Source organism: Crocodylus porosus, unplaced genomic scaffold (genome assembly GCF_001723895.1).
Source record: "Crocodylus porosus isolate Cpor-Errol unplaced genomic scaffold, CroPor_comp1, whole genome shotgun sequence".
NCBI classification, from domain to species: Eukaryota; Metazoa; Chordata; order Crocodylia; family Crocodylidae; genus Crocodylus; species Crocodylus porosus.
The window spans coordinates 8,919,371-8,943,867 of NW_017728947.1; the positions used below are offsets into that span (position 1 = coordinate 8,919,371).

General features: G+C 40.8%; 1 protein-coding gene across 1 annotated transcript in view; it reads right to left on the reverse strand.

Annotated features, from left to right (window-relative positions):
* Nucleotides 1-24,497, reverse strand: part of OTOG (otogelin) — a 198,821-nt gene that overhangs the window by 111,114 nt on the left and 63,210 nt on the right. The window contains exons 15-22 of the mRNA XM_019551013.1: nucleotides 22,273-22,405; nucleotides 21,177-21,354; nucleotides 19,642-19,766; nucleotides 16,920-17,132; nucleotides 14,762-14,927; nucleotides 12,868-12,942; nucleotides 10,021-10,064; nucleotides 9,396-9,549 (exon numbers count right to left, since the gene is read on the reverse strand). Coding sequence (XP_019406558.1) covers nucleotides 9,396-9,549; nucleotides 10,021-10,064; nucleotides 12,868-12,942; nucleotides 14,762-14,927; nucleotides 16,920-17,132; nucleotides 19,642-19,766; nucleotides 21,177-21,354; nucleotides 22,273-22,405 — 1,088 coding nt within the window. The remainder of the gene's footprint in view (nucleotides 1-9,395; nucleotides 9,550-10,020; nucleotides 10,065-12,867; nucleotides 12,943-14,761; nucleotides 14,928-16,919; nucleotides 17,133-19,641; nucleotides 19,767-21,176; nucleotides 21,355-22,272; nucleotides 22,406-24,497) is intronic.

Here is a 24,497-nt window from a genome sequence, read left to right on the forward strand (position 1 = left end):
CACACACACCCCCCTACACCCCCCACACCCACAATATATAAGACTAAGAATTTATTTTTGAGCTATTATGTAATCACCTCTATATACACAACACAAACAAATCATGACAAAAATACTTTTTTTAAGTAAAATTTAAATGTGTTATAGTAGGTGTGTAGCATTTAGTGTATGTTTTGGGCTTTTTCTGGTTCTAAGATGACCCCCCCCCCTTCCCGCCGGAGTATTTCCAAGGGCCAAGGGGTGGGACTTCTGGTGGCAAAAGATAGGGGTTAGGGGTGGAACTTCCAGTCTCAAGATGGTGACAGGGAAGTGGAGCAACGACTGTCAAGGGGCAGGACTACCCATGCAGCCCTCGATAGTTCACTAAAACTTAAGTGGCCCTCCACCCAAAATAACTACCTGCCCCTGGGTTAGACAGACACTGGCTGGGCTGGTTTAGCCAGGAATGATGTTGCCTTGAAGAGGAGGCTGGACCAGATGACTTCACAAAATCCCTTCCAGCCTTACTTTCCTATTATCCTTGCAAATTAAATAAGGCTGAGTTGGTACACAAGATACAAGGGAATGGTTTTATATTCTTTATACCTCATAGACTAGACATGTAAATATTACTATATTGCTTTTTCAAATATAAAGCAGTAGGAAAAAAACAACTAAAAGGAAATTTACAGTGAGCATGGATGACTGGTGGCTCCTGAGTCTGGGGGACACCAGATCACCAAGTGTAGGGGGGTTCCCCAGGAGCCAATTGCCAACCTGGGGATGGGGGGGGGTTGTCCCCCAACAGCCAATTACTGAGCCAGTGGTGAAACCAAAAGTACTAGCAGCACTTCTGCCAGCACTTCCGGTTTCACCGCCGGGGCTTCTCTTGGGGTGGGGGGGCATGCCAGTGCTTCTCCTGCTGCAGGGGCAGCACACTGGCAGTTCTCAGGGAGTGCTTGGCTAATCTCAGGGGGTGCACATAAACCCACGTGCACTCCCTACAGGTCACCAATGGCAGCAAGCAGATTCAGTTCTCTTTCTGTGTAGACAGACCTATAAGCATGTGATTATTTAAAATATCCAATTATGTCTAAAGAGGTTCACAAAGCTCAGCTCTTTACCAAGAAATACTTATCTACTAGTTATTTTGATCACAGTACTGGGACTGACTATGAAGCAGTGTGCAGAAAATAGCTTTGTTGTTTTCAGCCTTCATCCTGTTATAAAGGAAATGTATTTGCCCTTTATTTAAATCTCCAGGTGCTGACAGAATCTGACATATTTAAATATTTCATCAGGGAAAAAATATTGATATGAAATATTTAATCGGCAGAGATATTAAGACGACATGGGTCAAATGATGTAGGGTATGCAGTTTATGGTGTTTGGACCATGCATTAACATCTGTTGACTACTTTGCACGGTTATGCGGCCAAGAAATTCTGGTTATTTATTATGTTGGAAATTCTGTGAAACTGGACAATCATAATAGTTCCAAACAGATCTAAAGTTGTAACTGAAATAAGGGATCTTCCTCTAATATGATTGTACATAAAATGAAGATGTTTCAATCATGGACCTGTCTATTAAGCAAGCATGGAATAGGAACTTTTAGGCCAGAGGTCACAAACATATAGTCTGCAGGCTAGGTTCAGCCCATGAAGCCACGTTCACCTGGCCTCTGGTGCTGTCCCTGGGTCTGATCAGACCTACACTAGGCAAGGCATGTGCCCATGGCACTATACTGGTCCACAGGCTGGATCGTGCCTATGCCACACCCCCACCACAACATATCTGACTGGTGGCTACTTCAGCCAGTTTGGGACCTGTGCTGTGTGTAGCATGGTCCCAGAACTGTCAGCATGGGACCAGGACTGCAATCCAGCTGGGCTGATCACCATGTGCAATGTAGCTAAGGCTCTGGCCAGACTGCACCACAGAAGGGGCTTATTTCTACCACACTGGGATCCCTGCTACATGCAGTGTGGGTCCCAAACCAGCCAAAACAGCTGTTGGATCAGGTATTCTAAGGGAAGGGGAGAGGGTCTGTAGGCCTCATCTGGCCTCTAGACCGACCCTCTACCATCACCTGGCCTGTGGTGCTGGATGAGTTTGACACCCTAGTTTTATGCAACATAGGGATTATCTCCCCATATGTAATTTTCATTATATTCCCCTAATAACATCTGGTTATACCTTCATGGCCTACACCGGGCAATAATGTCACCAATAAATGCTGCATGCATGTGTACAGCTGCAGCATGCAGCCCAGCAGCTTGGAGAGCAGCGTCCAGCCAGTAAGTCTGTGGAGGGGAAGGGACATGGGGCAGATCAAGGACCCCAGGCTAAAGGAGGGAGTGGGGCAGAGGCAAGGGAAGAGGCATAGGCAGAGGCAGGTGTTCCCCAGCCGGGGCAGGATGGGGCAGAGTGCGAGATGGAGCTGTGCACAGCTTGTCCAGGGACATCGGGGCTGGGGGAGGTGGGTGGCTCCTCTCACTGCACGCACCCCCAGGGGAGGCATGGGGGGCATGTCCCCCATGAATTTGTGTACAGGGCAAGGGCAGGCTGCCCACTGTGAGCTTGGGGCCAGGGCCTGTGCCAGCCTCTTCCTGTTGGAGGGGGATGGGCCAGAGCTGCGCTTCAGGTGGGTGGGGCAGGGTAGGCAGTGGTGGTGCTGGGAGGGGGGGGCTACAGGGTGGCTACGACAAATTCCCATAGCCCGACTCCCAGTGCTACCATCGCCCGCCCCGCCCCACCCCACCTGCCCCAAGCACAGTCCTGGTCCAGCCCCCACCAAGAAGTGGGTGGCACAGCCCCCAGCCCCAAGCATGCAGCAGGCAGCCTGCCCTCATCCTGTGCATAAATCTAGGGGGAACATGCCCCCCACACCTCCTCTGGGGGTATGTACAGCAGCAGGAGCTGCCCTCCCCCCACACCCTCCAAACAAGGGTACCTGTGGTTCCATCCCATGCTTTGCCCTGCCCTGGCTGGGCAGCACCTGCCTCTGCCCCAACCCCAGCCCCATTCCCTCCCTTCCCATGGAGGCCTCAAACTGCCCTCTCACACCCCTTCTCCCCCACAGGCTTACCAGCCGGATGCTGCTCTCCAAGATGCCGAGCTGCATATCAGCAATTGGATCTGTATAGGCCCATATGGCTGCTTAAATTGGATTGGTATAGACCCATATGGCTGGTTAATAATCAGCCATTGGTATTGACCAAAAAAATCTTTACTGGTGCACCCCTAATAATAACAATAAATGAGAAAGTTAAGTTAACCAAAATTAAGTGAGACTTCAGAAAGAAAATACTATGATTTGAGTAAAAGGCTGCTGAAACTGTTGGTTTTAAAAATATCTCACCAAACTTCCAATGCTACGTTATTAATGTTAAATTGACTTAAAGGAGTACAGTGTCAGTTGGATCTTAATTTTCAATGTGGACAGGAAGAACTGTTTCTCTGGACAGGTAATCTTAATGCTCGAGCAAATTCATACCGTATTACAGGGCTGTTCAACTTCTAGGTGGCCAGGGATCACTGGTGCAGCAGGATAATCCATGGCCCCCTGGCCTGCACTGTCCTGGCATCCCCTCTGGGCCAGTGCTGCACTATGCCAGTGAGCCCATCCCCACTCCACCCCACCATCCTGAAAGTGATGGTATTTCTCACAGCATTTGTTGCACAAGAATCTGCAGTGAACATTCCATTTTTCTGTGTGCATGCAGGCATGCATGTGAGAGAAAATAAGGCTGAATCTGGTTTGTGAAGTCATAGATTCACAAATTGTTAGGGGGTGGAAGGGGCCTTGCAGATAATTGGGTCCAGCCCCACCCCCACCACACTCTAGGCAGGAAGACAACTGGGATTAGGTGACCCCAGAGAGGTGACTGTCTAATCTCCTCTTGAAAACCTCCAGGGTAGGTGACTGCACCACCTCTGGAGGGCATTTATTCTACAGTCTGGACACTGACTGTAAAGGAGTTTTTCCTGGTATTAAGCCTGAAGCAGCCTTCCAGGAGTTTATAGTCACTGGACCTGGTCTTCCCTGGGGGTGCCCTAGTGAACAGTTGTTCACTGAGCTCCTGATGCACTCCTCTGATATAGCGGTAAGCCGCTATCAAGTCCTCTCTCAACCTTCTCTTTTTTAGGCTAAAGAGGCCCAGGTACCTCAGCCTATCCTTGTATGGCTTGCCTTGCAAGTCCCTGATCATACGGGTGGCTCTTTTCTGGACCCTCTCAAGTTTTTCCACGTCCTTATTGAACTGCAGCGCCCAGAACTGGATGCAGTACTCCAACTGTGCTCTCATTAGTGCCGAGTACAGCAGGAGTACCATTTCCTTAGTTTTATATGAGATGCATCAGTTGATGCATGCCAGTGTGTTGTTTGTCCTGCTAACCACTTCCTCACACTGACAGCATTCATACAATGGTCAATCATTACCCCTGCGTCCCTTTCGGCCATGGTGCAAGTCAAGCTGTTGCCACCGAGCCTATATGTACACTAACAGTTGTTTGCCCCCAGACGGAGCACCTCAGGCTCAGAAGTGTTAAACTTCATCTGGTTCCAGTCTGCCCAATTATCAAGCCTGTCCAGGCCCACCTGTATCTGCAACCCATCATCTGACATGACCACACTGCCCCATAACTTGGTGTCATCCACAAACTTGGCCAGCAAGCTTTTCACTCCCCCATCCAAATCATTGATAAAGATGTCGAAAAGCACTGGTCAATGCATGGACCCCTGAGGAACACCACTGGCCACTTTGCGACAGAACAACCCAGATCCATTCATGAAAACTTCCTGGGTCTTACCATGTAGCCAGTTTCCCACCCACTGAGCAGTTGAGCCTGCAATCTTCCAGTTTTCCCACAAGGATATTGTGAGATACTAGATCAAAAACCTTTCTGGAAGTCTAGGTATATAACATCTACCACGTTATATACCTAGACGTACCAAGTCATAACATAAGCATTAGGTTTGAATTTTCAGTAACTGAAATGTTCAATCATCTCTAGCTACATCACAGTTATAGAATTAGAGCATTCACATCTATAGAGTCTATGACTTTAATATGCTGTCTTAGTTACAGTAAGATTCAGTGGTCTCAAGAAAACAATAAAAGAATAGGAAAAATCTCATATTTGGTGCTTCTTTTGATATATGAAGACTTATCAAAAAAATCTTAACAACATCTTTCCTAAAGTGATGCCCAACTATGAATGCTTATATGCAATGTGGAGTATCTGGTCCTTTCAGAGAAACATAGAAGAGAAACATCAGACATGACTGGCATTCAAAGAGCTTGAGATAATATACAAAAATGCAGAATACATTGAAACATGCAGATTGTATGTAGGAGGGATGGAACATGGCATTATAGTTGATATGCTAAACCATGCCATTTGAGATGCACCATTATTTTTCATCTTTGGGTTTACATATTTTATTTGTCTTATAAATCAATGACAACTCATGCATAAATTGTAAAATGCTACAAACAAAATGCCACAGAGAATACCAGTAGGTAGCAGAAGCATGAATTTATGTAAGAAAATAAACAAAGGCAAAGGGTTTTTTTTAAAGTAAATCTGGTGCCATATAAATTTCTATATGTGTCTGCAATGTAACAAATATGGTATTAATATAAAATGAGATGAGTGATGTGAGATTACTGAACCAATTAGCAGATTATTATCTCAATGGAAGGTATTTAATAGAAATCCCTTATTACTTCAACCTTGTGCAGTCTCCTTTTTATCTATAGCAAATTTCTCATATTTAAGAACTAAAATAACAACTTTAAACAAAATATACAGAACTTTGGGAAAAATCCTACCAATTGTTTGGTATTAACTTGGTTATCAATACAGTTACTCCAAAGGAAAGAAAAAGACAGACCCTCACATATTTATCTTTTTCATGGTGAAATGCTTGTATTCTTGGATTTACTTAATTCCTGGATTGTGAAAGAATACTATCTATTCTATCATACTATGCTATTATACTATTTATATTATTATAACATTTATGTAGGGCTGGTTACTATATTTATAAATTAAGAAAAAATAAATTAGACATTCTTGCAGGGTGTCGTACGCGTGCTTTGGGGTTTTTTTTCCCTTATTTTCTTTATTATGTACAAATCCTCTCCAAGCTGTACCTCCTTCTTCTACCTATGGTCTTTGTGTCATTAACATCCATTTGATCACTTTACAAGGTCAAAATATGACTAGCTACATTACAACTAAGGTACCATACTTTTCCCCTTTAGTCTCCTGCACTAGAGAATATTGCAAGTTCAGGACCGGATTTGGCATTCATAGAAACCCTATGAATGGAAACTTCAAAATATACCACAAAAGAGTTATTCTTGATCTCTAATTTAGCAATTAGTTGTTTTGAAGTGTATGAATTCATTTATACATTGTACGTTTACAAAGCAGAACACTTTTATTCGGTAATTCTGAATGCCCTGATGGAAACGATACAGTAGAACCCAAACAACTGTGCGCCATAATGAACGCATACCGAAAATCTAATCAAAGAAAAATACCCAGTTACCTGTAGGGGCATATTTCTCACAAGACAACCAGTACCACTCTCTCAGTTCTAGTCCTCAAAGGAAATTTACAAAACACGTTTTGTAGATGAGCCTATAAACTTCACTTCATAAATCTACTGGATACAAAAAATCATTGACTAAATGTAGACAGTGTATTTATGTCTCATTATAACCTACCTGCCATCCAATAACCCCAGGTAACCTTTCTATATTTTGCCAGCTACACTGTAGCACTGGTCAACATTCCCCAGTTTTGTGCCCCAGCCATTCCACCCCCAATCCTCCCTGACAATTATTTGCATTTTCACAGATTTGCCTTTTGATTTGCTTCAGATTCTATTTCACCCAGGAGAGTACATAAACACTTGCAGACTTTCCCTACACCTAAAGAAGGGTGTTTGTGCCTGAACACATGTAAAGAACTATTTTTCCAACTATTTAGTTCATCTAATAAAAGATACCACATTTACCCAAATATACTTGTTTGCCTCTGTAAGATAAAAACATTCCAAATACCAATGATTCCCTCAAAGAAAAAAGGAAGTTAAGTGTTATTTGTTAAACTTCATTTTGAAAGTATTTTAATTTTATGTGGCACTGCCTGTGACCGTCTAATTCAATGCTCTGAGCCCCATTCATCCAGGGGGGGTTTAAGCCTACTTCCCATCATAGCTGGTCTGCTGAGAAACCAAGAGAGGGAAAGGTGTGGATCCACAGGGAAGAGAGCAAGTTAGAAGGTATGTGGCTCAATAAGACTGATACTGCTCTGGAAGGAAGGGGATCCTGAACTGTAGCCTAGACCCTTGTTCGAAATGGGGTAGAAAACCTATTGCTCTTCATCTACTTAGCCCAATAAATATAAAATTGATTCAAGAGATGAGCTAGAGAAAGGATTGGATATTGCCTACATGGTAGTCTGGTGGTATCTAACTGTACCATGCTGGAAAGTCAGAGAGATATAGGTTCAAACTCCTGGGTGAGGGAGGCCTCAGTCTTCCACTACCTGAGCAAGTGTCCTAGCCACTAGACCAAGGGTTGGCAGTCAACAGCCAGCAGACCAGATCAGGCCCACAGAGAGGTTTGATCTGGCCAAGGGATCAGTGGCTTGGAGCCGTACTGTGCCTCCCAATCCTTCAGCAGAGCCCCCTCCACTGTGGCGCTTGCTGCCATACTGCTTCTGTGCTTACCCTCACTGCAGAGGGGATGGAGACTAAGGACAAAGCTAAGTACAGGCAGGTGACTGCTCTGTGGCCCACAGAGAGGTCCAGGCTACAAAGTGCAGCCCTTGTTTGCAAATGGTTGCCGGCCCCTGCATTAGGCTATTAAGCAAAAGCATGAGGGGACCTCCCCTTTTCCTGCTGCTGCATCTAATACCCTATGGTCATGGGTTTTTGTCAGATACAGTTTTGTGACTTATGCTCACCCAGCCTATACACATATGGAGTCATACACCTGCACAGCTTGAGTGCAGCATACTGTACACTCAGTAGCCAGGCAAAAGCTTATAAAGCTGCACTACACATTGAGTAGGATTGCACACTGTATGCATGTTACAAAAATAGGAGTTATGCAGCTGGGTAACTGTCATTTGGGCATGGAAAGAGAAATAGGATTCTGCCTGTAGTCACTATGGCTGCATCTACACGTGTTTTTCTGCAGAGTAAACTAATTAGCTGCAGAGTGAAGTGTCACCGTCTATATGTGTGATAGTATTAGGCCACAGTAAACTAATTTAAACCAGATACAGTACTATCTTATGTAGGAGTAATTTACTGCAATTAAACATACATGTAGATGCTGAAAACAAACATCAATTGCACCCAGTCAGCCCAACCAGCCATGGCCAAGAGTCCTGCCTGCCACCTAGCCACAAGACTTGGCACTTTTGGCGCCCTCATGCCCCAACCAGCCCCTCTGCCACCACCTGGGGTTGATCCCCATGTACCCTGCCAGCCTAGGCCATCTCCACCCCAGCTCAAATTGTTGCTGTCTTGGGCGCCTGGGTAGTTGATGTGACAGGGATTAAGTTCACTCCAGCTCAAACCGCTCTGGAATTTATTGCTTTGCATTAGATTGCACATGCAAATGCAACCCATGTTACCAGACTTACAACTGGAATGAATGACGGTCTTCATAGAAACTAAGTAGTTTCACAATTAATGTTTTATACTTTTAAGGTAAAAAGTAAAAGCAGATGAACACAATAGAATAACACAGCTAGATGTAAACTAGTGCATTTCCAATGACTTCACTGAAGGTCTATTCATTCACCTAGTCAGATGGTACACTTTGGGAGAATTTTTAACTATCATTGACTACCACTAGCTACCATTAACTATACCTGGTAGTTAGTGAATATCCTCCTCCAAAGATTCAAGGCTAAAAGACTAAATTACCTAACTCATGGAAAACCAAAAGGGTTTGAGCACTTAGGTCCCATTTTTATACTTGGAAAACTCACCTTTTGAACTTATAACACTTTTCTCTTTCACACCAGCACACAATGTTTAGCTCCAAAAAATCCAATGCATTGTCATGTGCACTATCAGTATAGATCCTGTAAAACTCTGAAAGCTTTTGTCCTTATAGGATCTTAGACCTTTGACACCATCTGATCTTTACAGTTTCCTCCCTTGCTTCACTGGCCTCTAGAGGATTGTGCCTTTGTGTGGTGAACACAGAGAGAGAGAGAGAATTTCCTCCCCCTTCACATCTCAGGTTCTTTTAGTAGAAAAGAGTATGCTTTACACCACTACAGTAGTAATATATACCACATAAACCAACTAGCTAGTCAGTCACTCTTGACCACCTATAATTGTACATTAAAAGGTAAAGATGCTTCGGACTTACCCTGGCGGGCAGGCACATCCTGAAACACAAGGAAGATGTGCTGAGATGGTGAGGTTTAGCAGCTGATTCTCACAGGTTCTCTCCCTGCTGAGTTCAATATTAACCTGTGGATCACTACAGTTAACATAAATCTGACCAGCTGGGCAATTATGCACTGAAAAACAAAATAAAACAATTATAAAATTTCAGGAATTATGACTATTTGTTACAAGAAACTAAAATTTTATGTGACAGATATTGTAAATGTTACATTTTTGCAAGATTGTTTTGAGACAGAATTGTCTTTAGTTTATTTCTTGGGATGATCCACTGGTTATATTTCACAATAAACTTGGGTAACTTTATCATTCTGAAAACATACTGCAGTTATAAAACGTTGATAATATAGTTGCTCACAGGGAGCCAGTATTGTTAAGAGAGTTGATACTGCTTACTCTCATCCTACTTTTAACTAAACCACAGCTTAAATTATCAGTAAGACTGCAGTCTTATAGGGATTCAAGTCCCCACACAAAAAGTGTCACCATTAGCAATGGGATTGCATAAAGAGAAGAGGGTCTCTTTACATGATTTCCTTTCTATAAATTAACATGTGAGGTTATTTTTCATTTGACTCTTTACTTACCATTGTTGTTATCCTCACAACTCATAATTCCATCTCGGCAATGGCTGCAAGAAAAATATGTGAAGCTGTATTTCAAGTCAGGGGAGTCTGAAATGCTACTATTGGATGACTTTTAAACATATTAATGCAGAAAACCATGCAAATTCAGCACAATCAATAAGGGAAAAACAATTGCTGTTTTTCTCAGTGCAGAGTATCAATACAGTTGCAGCTTACCTTGCTCCTTGTATAAGAAGAGTAGAACTGGTCCTTGTGCAAATGCTAAATTAAAGGATTATGGCTCTTGAACCAACACAAAACATACAAAATATGTTACTACATGGCTAGATCCAATATTTCTCCTCCTGATACCACCAGTTTTACTGCTGGCTGTAAAGGGCCCTAGAATAGGCTCTGTATGCAAAACAAAATTTCTAGTGTCTTACAATAATTAAAAAAAAATTATGCACACATACAGCTGTAACAAACTATTCACTACAAATTTCAATTCTAAGTTTCCTCTTAGTAACCTGTAACTTTTGAAAAAAATGTTTTAGTTGGTATTCCACTCTATTAATCACAATTTAGGTGACCAAGGAGCAGGCTAGGTCACCCTAAGAAAACACAGATGAGCTCAAGAGGTCTGCCAACACCATACGGTAAAGATGTGTGCTGAGCAAAAAATATGACTATAGTTCACCTCATCAGGCTTGCCACTAAGTGCAACTAAAGCAAAGTTCAGTGAAGAACCACAAACAGAAAGAAAAAGTAGAGAGGAAACTAATAACCACAAGCATTCTTTTTGTGTCACAGGTTCTGAAGCTCTCACTTCTTCTGAATCTCAAGCAAAGTTTGATACTGGTATCATGATTATACTGATACTGAACTTTGCAACATGTTCCCATCCCCCTTAATCTCCCCTGGACCCCTAATAAGAAATGTAGTTTTTGAAAAACAGAATAAAGAAAAAAACTCAGGCAGCTGTAGCAAAATGTTGTAGCTGCTCTGTTAATCCCCTAGCTACAGGTACTGCTGTCTGAACCAAACTGACCAAACCCCTCTTCTCTTCTCAAGCTGAGCTCAGTGGGCAGCCAGCAACACCTGCCCGGTCAACTGAGGGCCCATCCTAGCCAGAAGCACCTGCTGAGTCAGCTAAGGGCCCATGCAGCTGATTTAGCAAGAGCCTCTGCCTGAGTACCAGGGGCTTGGATCCACTCTAGAAATACAAAGAAGCTGAGCTAGAGCAGAAGTTTCTGCTGAATCAATAGAAGCTTCTGCAGCACAACCTCTGCTGGGGGAAATGGAAAAATATACAGATTGCACCTGTGCTTAAATTTTAGCATCAGAAGGACTAAAGAAACACAGCCAATTATAGAATTGCTAAGAAAAAAAATCACACATATTAGCGTCTACCAAAACTGAGGATGTGTAAATGTTTAACTAGAGCAATATAGAATGGTAGCCGAAAGTTTTCTCCTGTGCTATCATGTTCATGTGGTATAGCTGAAGCAAGGCATGATTGGTGCAAAGAAAACAAATTAGCTATTTTAAACCAAAACATCATTGCAACAAATAGCATGCAAAGAAGTCCTCCTGTACTGTGGCACTGCCTGTGTCTAATTCCAGGCAAAGTGGTCTAGTACTTTATAGAATGGTAGTGAATTTGATATTGACTCAGTTTCAGAGAAAAGAATAATAGTATTGGCATCAGTTCAGGCACTGTGCTTTACTAACAGAGAATGAGCCAATGAACTTCAGTACTAGTCACTCACTCTGCAACAACTCTGATCTGCCCAATACACCTTCTGCTAGCTAGCCAGAGCAAATACAATGTCAAATACCTCTGTCTGTGCTGCTGCTGACAGTTTTATTATAACTGATGCAATACATATTTACAGAGCTATCCAAATACAGTATAATGCAGATTCTGGCTAATTTGGACAGGAACATATGGAAAATAATAGAAGAAGATGGTACTGTAGACATGGGACAGGATCACAATGTAAGTGAGCTTTTAAAGGTCAAAATAAATAAAATAGAGGCAGCAGTTAGCAAAAAAGAGTGTAGAGTAAAAGACGCTTGAAGCATGAACAGAAACTTAAAATCATGAAAAGTTTAATAAGTCTTCTTTAATGTTGTGAGTGCAAAGATATAAAAGGAAAGACAAAAAGGTAAGAGTGAGCAGTGCTGAATACAAGGGAAAGATTTATGACTTAGGGTAAGTGAAAGATATTCAGTGCTTATCAGTTAGAATTTATGATTAACTACCTTCAGCATACAATATCCCACTACAAGCTCCTTTCTACCTCATCTAGGTATGGATAAATTCAACAAGAGTCCAGGAGAGCAGAACTGAACAACAGGGCAGGACAAGCAGGGCCCCAGCCAAAAGGGCTGACTTAAAGGGAGTACTGGTATACCCCTCACCTAGGAGCCTTTGCCACAGCAGATGCAGCTGGACCACAGGAGCCCAGCAGGCACAGCTGGGCAGGCACAGCCCCACACGCAATGTTGTATGTGATGGGGAGAAGAGGGTGGAATGATACAGTCCTGCCCTGGGGTCAGGAGACGGGCAAACAGGGCATCAGGAACAGCCCTCTGGGAAACCAGAGAAAACATTTACAGGCTGTTACACTGTTAGTTTGTAATACTTTCTACTCAAGGTTGTAGAGGATAATCAGAAGAGGCAGAATTTCTAGAAACGAAGATTTCACAGAGGTGCCACATAAAGATACAAAAAAAAAAGGACTTTGTAAAGTTAGACTATGCTATTCCAACACAGATAAAACAGGATAATGTGAATGACTTGAGAAAGCACTGAAAAATTACATTTGATCAGAAAACCAGCTAACCAGATGTGTGTCTTACCATTTGCCTAAAGATGTGATAATATTTTCTCCAGGTGGATAGTCAATTCCTTGAAAATAACAGGGACATTCATTCCTATAAGGAAGGAGGACAGATAAATGTGATTGTAAGGTATTATGTATTAAACCAAACTTCACATTAAACATTAATGGCTGCTATTCAAAACACCGAGCTTCATATTCTACATACAATATTAGACTGGATACCTAATAGGATATTGTTATATTCATATTGTAATCTGAAAGAAATCTGGAGTAGCAACTTCAGGTTGCATCAGTGGAGTGAAAATAATCCAACATCAATTTAATATGTTATTCTTAAATAGTCTATTTTAAAAATATAGCATGTTTAAAGTACTACAATTTAAAGTCATGTTGAGCCTGTCATAAAAAGTATGACAGAACCTTCCATTAAAAGATGGTATTTTTCATTCCATATGTAATCTATACAACCAGCTGAGAAGAAAGCATAGCTGGAGCAGTGAGGAGGACTACTCTGTACCGCATATCCTCCGTAACGTAGGCACATGGAAAATTAGCAATTAGTTAATACTGTATTAAGTTAAATGAGTTACCCCTTTGTGTTTCCATCAGAAAACGGCCTGCAAAAGAAATGTTTAGGAGGCTTCTGCATTGTGACTTTTCAGTAATGAGAAAACTAGTACGTGGCAGGTAAGACTCCAATCATCCAGCCAGAGATCCATGAAAAACTATGTCTGCACTTTGACTTCTGTTGGTTCTTCTTACCCCCTTTCCATCAGAGATGTTCTATATCTTTTCTGTGACTCCACAGGGAAGGGACAATGTTGTCCCTAGGAAGACATGTGAAATTATTTTATTCTACTCCCAGAGTGAAATTCTGGCTTCACCGGAATAAACAGAATTTTACCATTGATTGTTTATGCTGAAGAGTGCATGTGGCAATATTACTCTCATTGCATCAGTGTAAATCCAGAGCATCTGATCTGATGTCAGAAGAGTTATTGCAAATTTATACCTTTCCCTCTGTCTCAACAAAAGTGTCATCAGAAATCATTTTAAGGAGAAATAATAAAAAGAAAGACAAAAGTCCACTCAAGTAGAGTGGCCCAGACATCTAGCATGGTCATAGACTGATGATTTCTGTAAGTCAACAATTTCTGTAGTCAATGGCTGGTCAACGTGGTTAACATCACTCCTCCATTACTGACGTAGCAGCCAGAATGACAGCTTAGTAGATAAAGGCAGACTTCATCAGGGCTTGAATTCATGTCTCTAAAGCTGTAGCAAAACACCTCAATACTTTAAGGCTGTACCCCAGAACAAAAGAGAAATATCATACATACAACAATCAGTAGCAAGAGCAAAGCCCCTAACACACTCAAGAGACCTCTTTTGCCCCTCTGATATGGTAGAACACCTGCCATGTAGATATTTATATTTGATGATATTCATTCTACAGATCTAGAACCATAAAAGGACTACTTTTAGGGGACCGAATGCTCTGAAGAGTGAATTTTATTGAAAGATAAATTATCTGCAAATACTGCATTCTCTCCCTGCAGAACAAGTGAAATATTAAGGCCTCTCAGAATGGCACATAAAGTGAATTGATAAAAAGGATCATGTGATTTTATGAAAACAGTAATAAAACATGCATTTGAAATTGCATCATTTTTCTTCATTCTACCATGTCTAAGAATGGACCTGTTATATCTTCATACCTTTTGTTTAGGCTAAGATTAAGAATGAAAAGAACACAAATTTTCCCAATTAACACAATTCTGTATGATACTAAAAGCCTGCCAGATTTACAAGTACATATTGTTCTACAGCCCATATACCAAAACACACAAATATAACTAGATAAAATGGTACTTGGATATAAATATGTCAGCTCTGCAAAGTATAGTTACCTCTGTATACATTTTTCAGTCTTGGCATTCAAATACATTCCAGGGGGGCAAGCACAACTTTCAACACAATCACCACTGCATGTCGCTGGCATAGACAAAGCTTGGCAAGTTTGTCCACAGGTAGTGATACAAGTACTGTACTCCTTTGTGTCTTCACATGAAAGAGCTACCCGAATGAAACAGAATTCTCAAATTACATTGCAAGAGACTCACATAGACTCCACTTTCTGAAATCTTTCTAAGATAAAAATTTTCTGATGAAACATCCTTCTATGAATCCAAATAACATTAAACCCCATTAAAATTGGCACTATGATACCACACTATATAAATTACTCAAGTGTAAATCCAGAGCAACTCCAGTGAAGTCAATGCAGTTAATCTAGATTTATACGAGCGTAACTAAAGAGAATTGGCCTTTTGTCACAACTCACAAAATGCTTGGCTCCAAAGTGACAGCTTTGAAGAGGGTCCAGTGTCTTAAAGAAAACATAGTAAAGCAACAGAATAAAACATTGTGCTTTGCAGCTGTTAAGTGACACAATCCAAATTTTTTTTTTATATCCCTCAAAGACACATACTGATAGTGCGCAATCTAGTGCAGCTCCTCGACCAAATCTTGCACAGATTAACGAAAAAGGGCCTCAGATTTTGAAGAGGTGTTGGAGACATTAATATATTTCAAATCCCTGAAATGGGATCATCTGATATTTTACAATAAAACTATATTAACACATTAATTCATAAATTAGTTTTAAAAATATATAGAAGTTTAGCAGCTAATATTTCTGCAAGGGGAGTTTAGGTTAGATATTAGGAAGACTGTTTTACAAAGAGGGTAGTGAAATGCTGGAAGAGGTTACCCAGAGAGGTGGTAGAAGCTCCATCCTTGGAGGTTTTTAAGATCTCGCTAGACAAACCTTTGGCTGGGACGATCTAGTTGGGAAGGGTCTTGCTTTGAGCAGGGGGTTCAATGAGGTGACCTCCTGAGGTCCCTTCCAACACTAATTTTCTATGATTCTAAGATTCTAAGATGCAGACATTTAAAATAAGCTAGTTGTTGAGCAGAAAATGAGACTGCATGGAAAAAGAGGAATTCATGAATTCTGTGAAAACATCCTCCACCTCTGATAGTGGAATATACTGAACCTCCAGCTCAAGCTAAATTCAAGGAGGTCAGACTAGGTTGATACATGTTTCACACAGTTATAAATACTGTATAAGACCCCCTATCAACATCTCCCAGTACCACTAAAAGCTCAAGCTTAAAATTAATAGCGATGATCCATTAGATCTACTTGTACTGTGAAGCACTGACAAAAGAAATAATATAGTATCAGGTATCTTTGGCTATATGCAAAAGATATCCCACCTCGCCATATTTATACATTCTGGGCAATTAGCATGGTTGAATAAACTCTGGCACAGTTCATGCTGAAGTTTACTACTCCTGGACGCAGCATTTACATGTGTGCCAAGGACTGCAGCACATTGAGGAAAGGTGGTGCAGCCACATTTGGCATTGCATGTGTAGATGGTGACACTTTACATCACAGCTTATAAATCAACTCTGCATTAAAGTGCACATGTAGATGCCCCCCTTTTTATATATAAATCCTAGCAATACTTCAGAAGACATCCTCATTTTGTGTACTTCAGTCAGGATAAGGGCAGCAAGAAGGGCAGCTAACAGACAGTAGGGATATGTTCAATTTCAACCTAAGCAAAGAGCCTGTTGTATGAATCCCTTAAAAATGAACCCTATATAATCCACAAAGCAATGGTCTCAATACAGAAAACAGGCATCTATGCATCTGGCCTGTAAACTGAACAAACACAGTTGGAATAAAAAAGTCAAAGCAGTCTAAGATATTAAGACATACAAATAAGTTGCCTCACTTTCTTCAAGAACCTCAGTTTTAATTCTCAGACTCGAAAAACTATATATTATGATGTCTTAGTGGGAGAAAAGGGAACCAGCTACAAGAAATAACCCTCTGAAAAATAATGGCTTGGATTCTGATTTAACAAGAAAGGGAAATGCATCCTAGCATTCTATATATTGGATAAGCAGCATTTAATTTAAATTTATTTTCTGCCATTCCTAAAGCCAAAGAAGAACCTTAATAAATTAGGCCTGATATGAAAGCCAACTTACCACACTCTGGGACATGAGCTCTAAAATCTATTATCACTCCATGTCTTCGGCACTGATGAGCATAATGGGCCAAAGCAGAGCATAAACAAATCTGTCCACATTTACAGGTGTCCTTTCTACACTGTTCAAAATAGGAAACAGGACTCAGATAGGAGTGGCATGGAGCAAAGAGTTCTTTTGTAAGGATGCTACAAACTTCTGCTGCATAAGAGGCTGTTAAAGTAACATAAAAATAAACATACATTAGTTAAAAAGACTCGTGAAACTTGGAGGAATATTAAGATTAAGATGTTTTCCTTAGATGAAGAAGTATTACTGTGCATTGGAACTGATAATAGCAAGAGATTTATGAACATGCTGTATTTACAAAAGATTTACATGTGCAACCTCCATTGTTAATCAATAGGAACTATGTTGCTGTATGGCAAAGCTGTTAGTGGCTTTGAACCTGTACTAGGAGAGTGCATCTACACGTTCATTAATGCACCTTTGCAACAGCACATTAAGATTAGTACCTCTAATATGAGGTACTAGATAAATGAGCAGTAGCTGCACTAATGTACAGTAGAAAAGGCAAACTTTTTTTGTGACACTTAATGAGCAGTAGACTAATTCTATTGTGCATTAGCACTGTTTTTGCTGGGACACATTAATGCACAATAGAACAGCCCACTGTGCATCAAGATGTTTTGCGTAGATGCACCCAGAATGACTTAAAAACAGAACTGTTAATATTTTGAAATGTCTACAGTTGTGCTTGGTAGTACCTTATGTCATTAAACTGGCCCATTAAGATAAACTAAGCAATGGCTATGAGGTATGACCCATGCATTAAGCCCTTTCATAAGCTTATCAGAATAGTAAGAGTTGTTCCACTTAACTAATTCCCAGTACCTTGTTGCAGACAGCAAGGACTTGAAGGAACCATATGCCACTCAGAATTCATTCATTACTCAGAATTTCAGGGTGCTATCAAGCCACCTATGTGGAGGTGGTGCCATCAGTAACGAGGACAAAAAAGCACTGCCAAATGGTTCAGTAAAAAATTGAATATTCCAAAAATCAGGTAGACCCATCTTAATACCTTCATCAGGAAGAGCTTACAATCAAAGATGAGCACTAAAAAGACTCACTAGAGGGGTTCAATTGAATATACAAAAATGTAGTATGTATTTCTATAGCCTGGCTTTAATAAAAGTGCAGTAATAAAATTTGGTCTGCATGGCATGATTAACTGGCATCAAATTCATTCAGCTGAATCCAATTTACGATCATGATTGAGCACCAGTAATTATCCATTATAATGCAAGGACAATCAAATACTTAATTATTTATATTTTCTAAAGTTTATCAGCCTACATTTTCACAAGTCTTACTTTAAACCAGAGGTGACATCTCAGCAGGCCCAACAAGCTGGATGAGTGACACACAGCTGAACCAAGGTCCAGATCAGGCCCACAGACCAGCTCTGTGCTCTGGATCCAGCATACAAGGCTGGTCTGTTGTGAGCATACCACCTGCACACCAGAACTGGCCCTACGTGCCGCCTGGGTACTGGAACTGGTCCCACCCCCCATGTGAAGCACATGCTGAATCTGGCCCTGCTCACCACGTGCATAACAGAAAGATCTGGCCCTGCATGCCATGTGCAACGCATGCCAAATCCAGCCTACACTGCATGTGGCTTGAGTCTAAGACCACAGTCAATATAGCAGACCAGATGATAGGGCTCCAGGGCCTGGATCCAGCCCATGGACTGCATCTTTGACACCCCTGCTATAAACCAGTGGCATACTGAATTTGTGCTGGCTCATTGCCTTCAATCTATTTTTGCATGATTTTTGCTTTTTAAAAAATGTAGAAATAAAAAGAGGACATGTCATTTATTTAGTTTTGGGTCACATTTTAAATATCTCTCACCTAGTGGGGATTTTTTTTTCATGTCAAAACATAAAACTTAGTTTTACAAATGTTACATTTAACACATCCATTATTTTCACACAATTTATTTCATTTTGTTCCATTATCTAGAACGAGAGTGCTCAACTGCTGGGCTATGGGTCAAATGTGGCCTGTGAAGCTTTGGCGTCTGGCCTGTGGTACTCCCCACAAGCCAAGAAATTTGGCAGTAGGGGAGCAGTGGCAATTCATCCTGCAACTCCTCCCTGCTGCCAAATTCCCAAACTTCATGAGATGGATCACAGCAGAGCCACACCCCTCCTTCTGTTCAACCATACTGGGGCCAGACTGTATCACCCTTTCCCTGCAAGGGCAGGTCAGGCCAGGGCCATGCCTCCTCTCCCCCACACAGCTGGGTTGGGATTAGGCCCTGTCCACTCCCAATATGCAGTCAGGCTGAGGCTGGGCTAGAGCTCAGCAATGCCCCCTCCCTTCGGAAAAGCCAGGCCAGGCCCCTTCAACCTAGTGTAGTTGGATCAGGACCAAATAAGGCCCCCTCCAACTCCCCTTCCCTCACATGGCCAGGTTGGGGCCAAGCGCGCCCCATCTCCCTCCATGAAACCAAATGGGTCTTACTGCATCCACCCAGAGTGCCAAATTGGGACCACCAGCTCAATCCAGCCCCTGGACAGCACTGCTCATCCAGGTCCACTAAGCAAAAAGGTTGAGCACCATTGGTTTAGGAGAACAGAATTTAACTTGAACTACAGTAATATTAAACATTTTGTGGTTGGATAAGCAGCAATTGATCCTTACTGCCCACCTGCCTGTAGATGAATATCACAAGGATCCATCTGTGAATTGTCATGCTCAAGGGCACATGCTGATGAAGTTTTCCAGGAGTTTCCAAACAGCTGTGGAGTGCTTTCCGGTACTCCTGCTGGAGATCTTTTATAAAACAAAAGGTCATTTACTGAAAACATTGTAAATTCAAGCATGATCTCATAACAGTACCACATCCTGCAAATGAAGCTGGTTCAAGTCATCCTACACCACTGCAGAATGTTCCCCAGGATAGAGGTTAGAAGCCTGTGGCTTCTGACCTCATCACCTCCCTCCAAACAGCAGAAAGATGCCTGGGAAAGAAGACAGAAAGGCCCAAAAGCCATTAGGTTTCTGACAGCAGATGAAGGAGCAAATAGGACCCCAAACCATTTTCATTGGAAAGAAGGATGGACCAGAGCTGCCCTAAGAGTGCATGCTCTTTCTGGTGATTCCTCTGTCCCATCCTCTTGTGACAGTGACATCTTTTCCATTCCTCTCCCTCCCCATGTTTCTCCTGCATAGTGTTTTTGGTTTGGTCCTGGGTAATTTCCTCAAGCTTCTCTGGTCCCCAGAAAAAAAAAAAAAAGAAATGAGTTGAGAAGCAAAGGTCTCAGAGGTGTAGTAACAAGAGCAGCTAAATATTCCTGGGTCCAGGGGAGACAGCAACAATACCTGCAATTTGAGACATCTCAGCCAGCAGTAACTGGGTTCCATTCATTTTAGATATGGGAAGAGGCTAAGAGTTACCTGAGAGACATGTGTATATGTGGAGAGAACTGCATTCTGGGAAAAAAGAGGCTTTACATATGAGAAGACTACATTATTTTTGTTACTAAGAAGCATGCAGCACTGTTTGTGGAAAGACTGCAATATCTGGGGTATAGCAGGTAACACTATACATATTGAGGGAAACTGCATTGTATGGTTTTGAATGCTTCTCTCAAGAACCTACTTTCCTGTGCTAGGTCCACAAGACAGCACACAAACTTTTGAGAGAAGCTGACTAGACTTCCTAAGTTCCAGTAAGATTCTCATGCAGCTCTTACTGCTGTACACTTTAGTTACAGTGAAGCAAAAACCACAGCCAATTTCATTTTGAAGTTTTTTGCTAGGCTTCAGATTCAGCACAATAGAGACACTGTTGGAGAAAGGAGATTAGAACTTGTAGTGGTGAACTTGAGCTGGAGAGAAATAAAAGGAGGGTTGTAGGAAAGTAGAAACTTGCCTGTGTGGGATGCTCCTGCTTGCAGACACATTTCAGACACAAATTTGCATATATATTGGTGCCTCAGAGCTATGTATATTCTAGTGAATTGTTATACAATTGTTATCACATGCAGGTTTTCAAAGCTAATGTTGGTAAGAGTATCTTAGAGATTTCTCTTTCTAGCAAACTAAAACTAACTATTAGCTCCATTACTCTGAAGAAAGAGAAGGTACAAAAATTAAACACTTGCAGTAGCCACCCATTCATCTTCAATATGTATTTCTGACCAACTCTAAACATATTTTTAAAAATGTAGCAATTCATACAGAAAATCATCCTGCATGTTCCCGTTGAAGGTTCCACATAGGCCCACAGTATCATCCTTCCATTGGTCATCAGCTTGAAGATAGAGCCTCAGCCCTTCTCTGTCATACAGTATCTGTAATCCAATGTGCGTCTTTATTTGCAGAAATACAGATGAAAGCTTTCTTATTTCAAACGAATCTGGTGGAGGGGAGGTAAAAATATATATGTTGAATGGAAAATGAAAAAGGTTAAGAATCCACTGGTTTGTTTCTAGCTCTCGTTTCACTATTTTGTTACATTTTACATGACTGTTTTGTTAATTGCAATGTTCCATATTCTTAGCTCCCGTTGTGACTTATCATAAAAAGTTAGGATGCAGTTTATAATTTTAACAAGCAAAACTAAAAACTAGAAGTAATCTCTCAAATGGGGTGTAAAATCTGAGGCATTAGCACAGCAACTGCTAAGTGAAATCCAACCATTTTAAAAAACATAAATGTTCCAGAATTTTGACTGTAGGCAGATCATAGCCCAAGACAGTATAGTCAGTATTAGCAGTTTCCCTGGAGCCTAATCTGCTTTCACTGAAGTCAACAGTGAACTTTCCAGAACATAGATGTGGTTTAAAAAAAATATATATACTTTTGTGTTGCGAGAGGCAAGTAATTAAATTCAAACAAGAAAATTAGAAACCCAAACAAAATACAAACTTCCATTGTTGGATAGCAGAACTAATATATTATGCATATAGAAAAAACAGAATTCCAGTTTACATTGATCTGAGTTCTGTACAAATAGGAAGAGAAGAGAAGAGAAGCTGGAATCAAGATCCCCATAAAAAAAGGACTTTGTCCTTAGGAAGAAACCTAATAGACCAATAATATAGGCTTGTCAGAGACACAGTAGACTTGGTCTTTGTGTACATAAAATATTAAGTTCATAATGAAGAGTCCCTACGATCAAAGCAGAAAGTGCCACTGCAGGCACATACTGAGACGTATCCTGAGAAAGCAAAAGAATAAGATAAATCAAGGCAAATGTTAACTCAGGTATATGATTTAAAAAGTTAATTTTGGTGCTTCTTAGACATTTATTCATGTACTTATTTTTCCTTACCATCTGTGTAAGGCAGGCTAATTTTGTACTGATCGTATACCAAAACATCTCCAGAATTAGTCAGAGTCACTTGCCTCTTGGGGTCCTGATTAATAATAAGATTGATAGTTTGGATACATGATCCATCTTGGTTCTACAAATAAGAGTATGAGAAATAACTTTAAGTATTTCATTGGTTTAAATGTTACATGAGTGAAATAAGACAGGGTGAGAAAGGAAGAACTGTAAGTAACTTTCAGTTGCATATTGCCTTTTTAGCAACATTTGTAGTTTCAAATATGAGGTCCAAATAAAGTTTGTTCCAAGGTATATGTAAATATCATATTAACCAAACAGAGCTCAAAAGTAGATGCTAGAAAACAAGAAATACAGCAAAACCCTGTTATAAAGTCTGATACAGAATTCTTTGCAATCAGTGGATTTTTATCTCCAATGGCCATTCAGCCAGGCTCATTCATTTCCAAAAAAATCTCTTTCATGTCAGTGCTTATCGATAATATTCTGTTCTTCACATTGCAACTTGCGAAGACAATTGGAGTCTGTCATTCTATTTATTAGAAATAGATTTTAGCCATATCTGTTTTTAAATACAGTCCAATACAAACTATTTTAAAAAGAAATAAAGCGAGAGAAGAAAGAGATGTAAACATAGGAGCCTTAATCTACATGATCTAAAATATTTCAGCTGATTCTTTCCAGACAAGAGTGCTGAAACCCACTTCTGTACTGAGTCTTCTTCATTTGCTGTATCTTACAAGCAGTCCCTCTTATTTAACTAATGTTCATCTCAGCACCATTCCACAAATTAACTGGCAACAGGACATTGATGAATTCTGTCTACTGTGATGTAATATGCTCCTGATACTTCAGATTATGCCATCATATCCAATCAGGTTGTAACTGGTTGTTGCCAACTGAGATGGCAACAAAAGCAATTTAGCTGAGCCTCCATATAAGAAAATCTGTGCGGATTACACAATTTTTCCATCAGTATAAACTTTGTCTAGCCCCAACATAAATAAATAATAAGGCAATCCCAAACCAACACACATACTTCTATTTTTTTTTTTGCAAAAATCTTGCTGGTCTAATAAAATATATCATCTCTACTACAAGTCCTGATTGCCTTTTCCTCTAGACCAATATGGCTACAACCTGGATACCTGACACATGGAAGATACCTAATTTTAGCCAATTTTTAAAATAAAATCTTTGTATTTTCGGAAGCAGGAAGAAACTGTGACCACCTGAAACCTGTGATCCTGCTCCTGCCTTTGCTTCAAGGTAATTTGCATCATCACAGATCCTCACAGTAGGTGAGAGGCTCCATATCAGCTATGAACTGACCGCCCAAAGGAGTTTTCCATCTACTGATTCCTCTGTGAAATCCTATCAAATATGAACTTTCATTTCTACCCAGGAGATTTTTTACAATCTGTTCTCCAATGCCTGATGAAGGGGGTTTGTACCCAAAAGCTTGCGATTAAAGATTTTTTTTTTTGAAAAAATCTTGTTGGTCTAAAAAAAGATATCATCTCTACTACAAGTCCTGACTGCATTTTCCTCTAAACCAGTACAGCTACAACCTGGCTACCTGACACACACTTCTATGCATATAGGTAGGGACACCCAGAGCGGAATCCTATTTCATTTTATGTGCTTAAATGGCATTTACCAAGCCATGAGTGCTTTTTTCAGCATTTACGCACCATTTGAGATCCTATTCTATGTTCAGTGTGAATGTGCAAACATACTTACAGCTGCTGAGCATGCACAATAAGCTATGTCCTTGATGGGCAGGTACATGACTCTATATGCATAAACTTGATTTTAAGTTCTGAATTTGTAGCCGAGCTAAAATGTGGAAAGACACTCACATTTAGGGTGCTCACCCAGGAAGCAAGACACCCAGTTTCTAGACCCCACCCTCTACACACATCTCTACCCACCAGGCCACTAGCACCTTCTCCAGGTCCTCTTTAACCTGAACCACTGCACCTTGCACTTCATAGTCATTGAAAAAAAGAAGTTATTTAACTAGACATTATTCTCTCAATTCAGTTTTCTTTTTCTTGCTATTTCAGGAAATCCAGGAAAACTTGATTTAATTTTATAGTAGGCTAACTCTTTTAAGAACTTCATTCAAAGTTTTTGTTTGATTTTCATAGATTTTATAGACGTTAGGGCTGGAAGGGACCTCGGGAGATCATCGAGTCCAGCCCCCT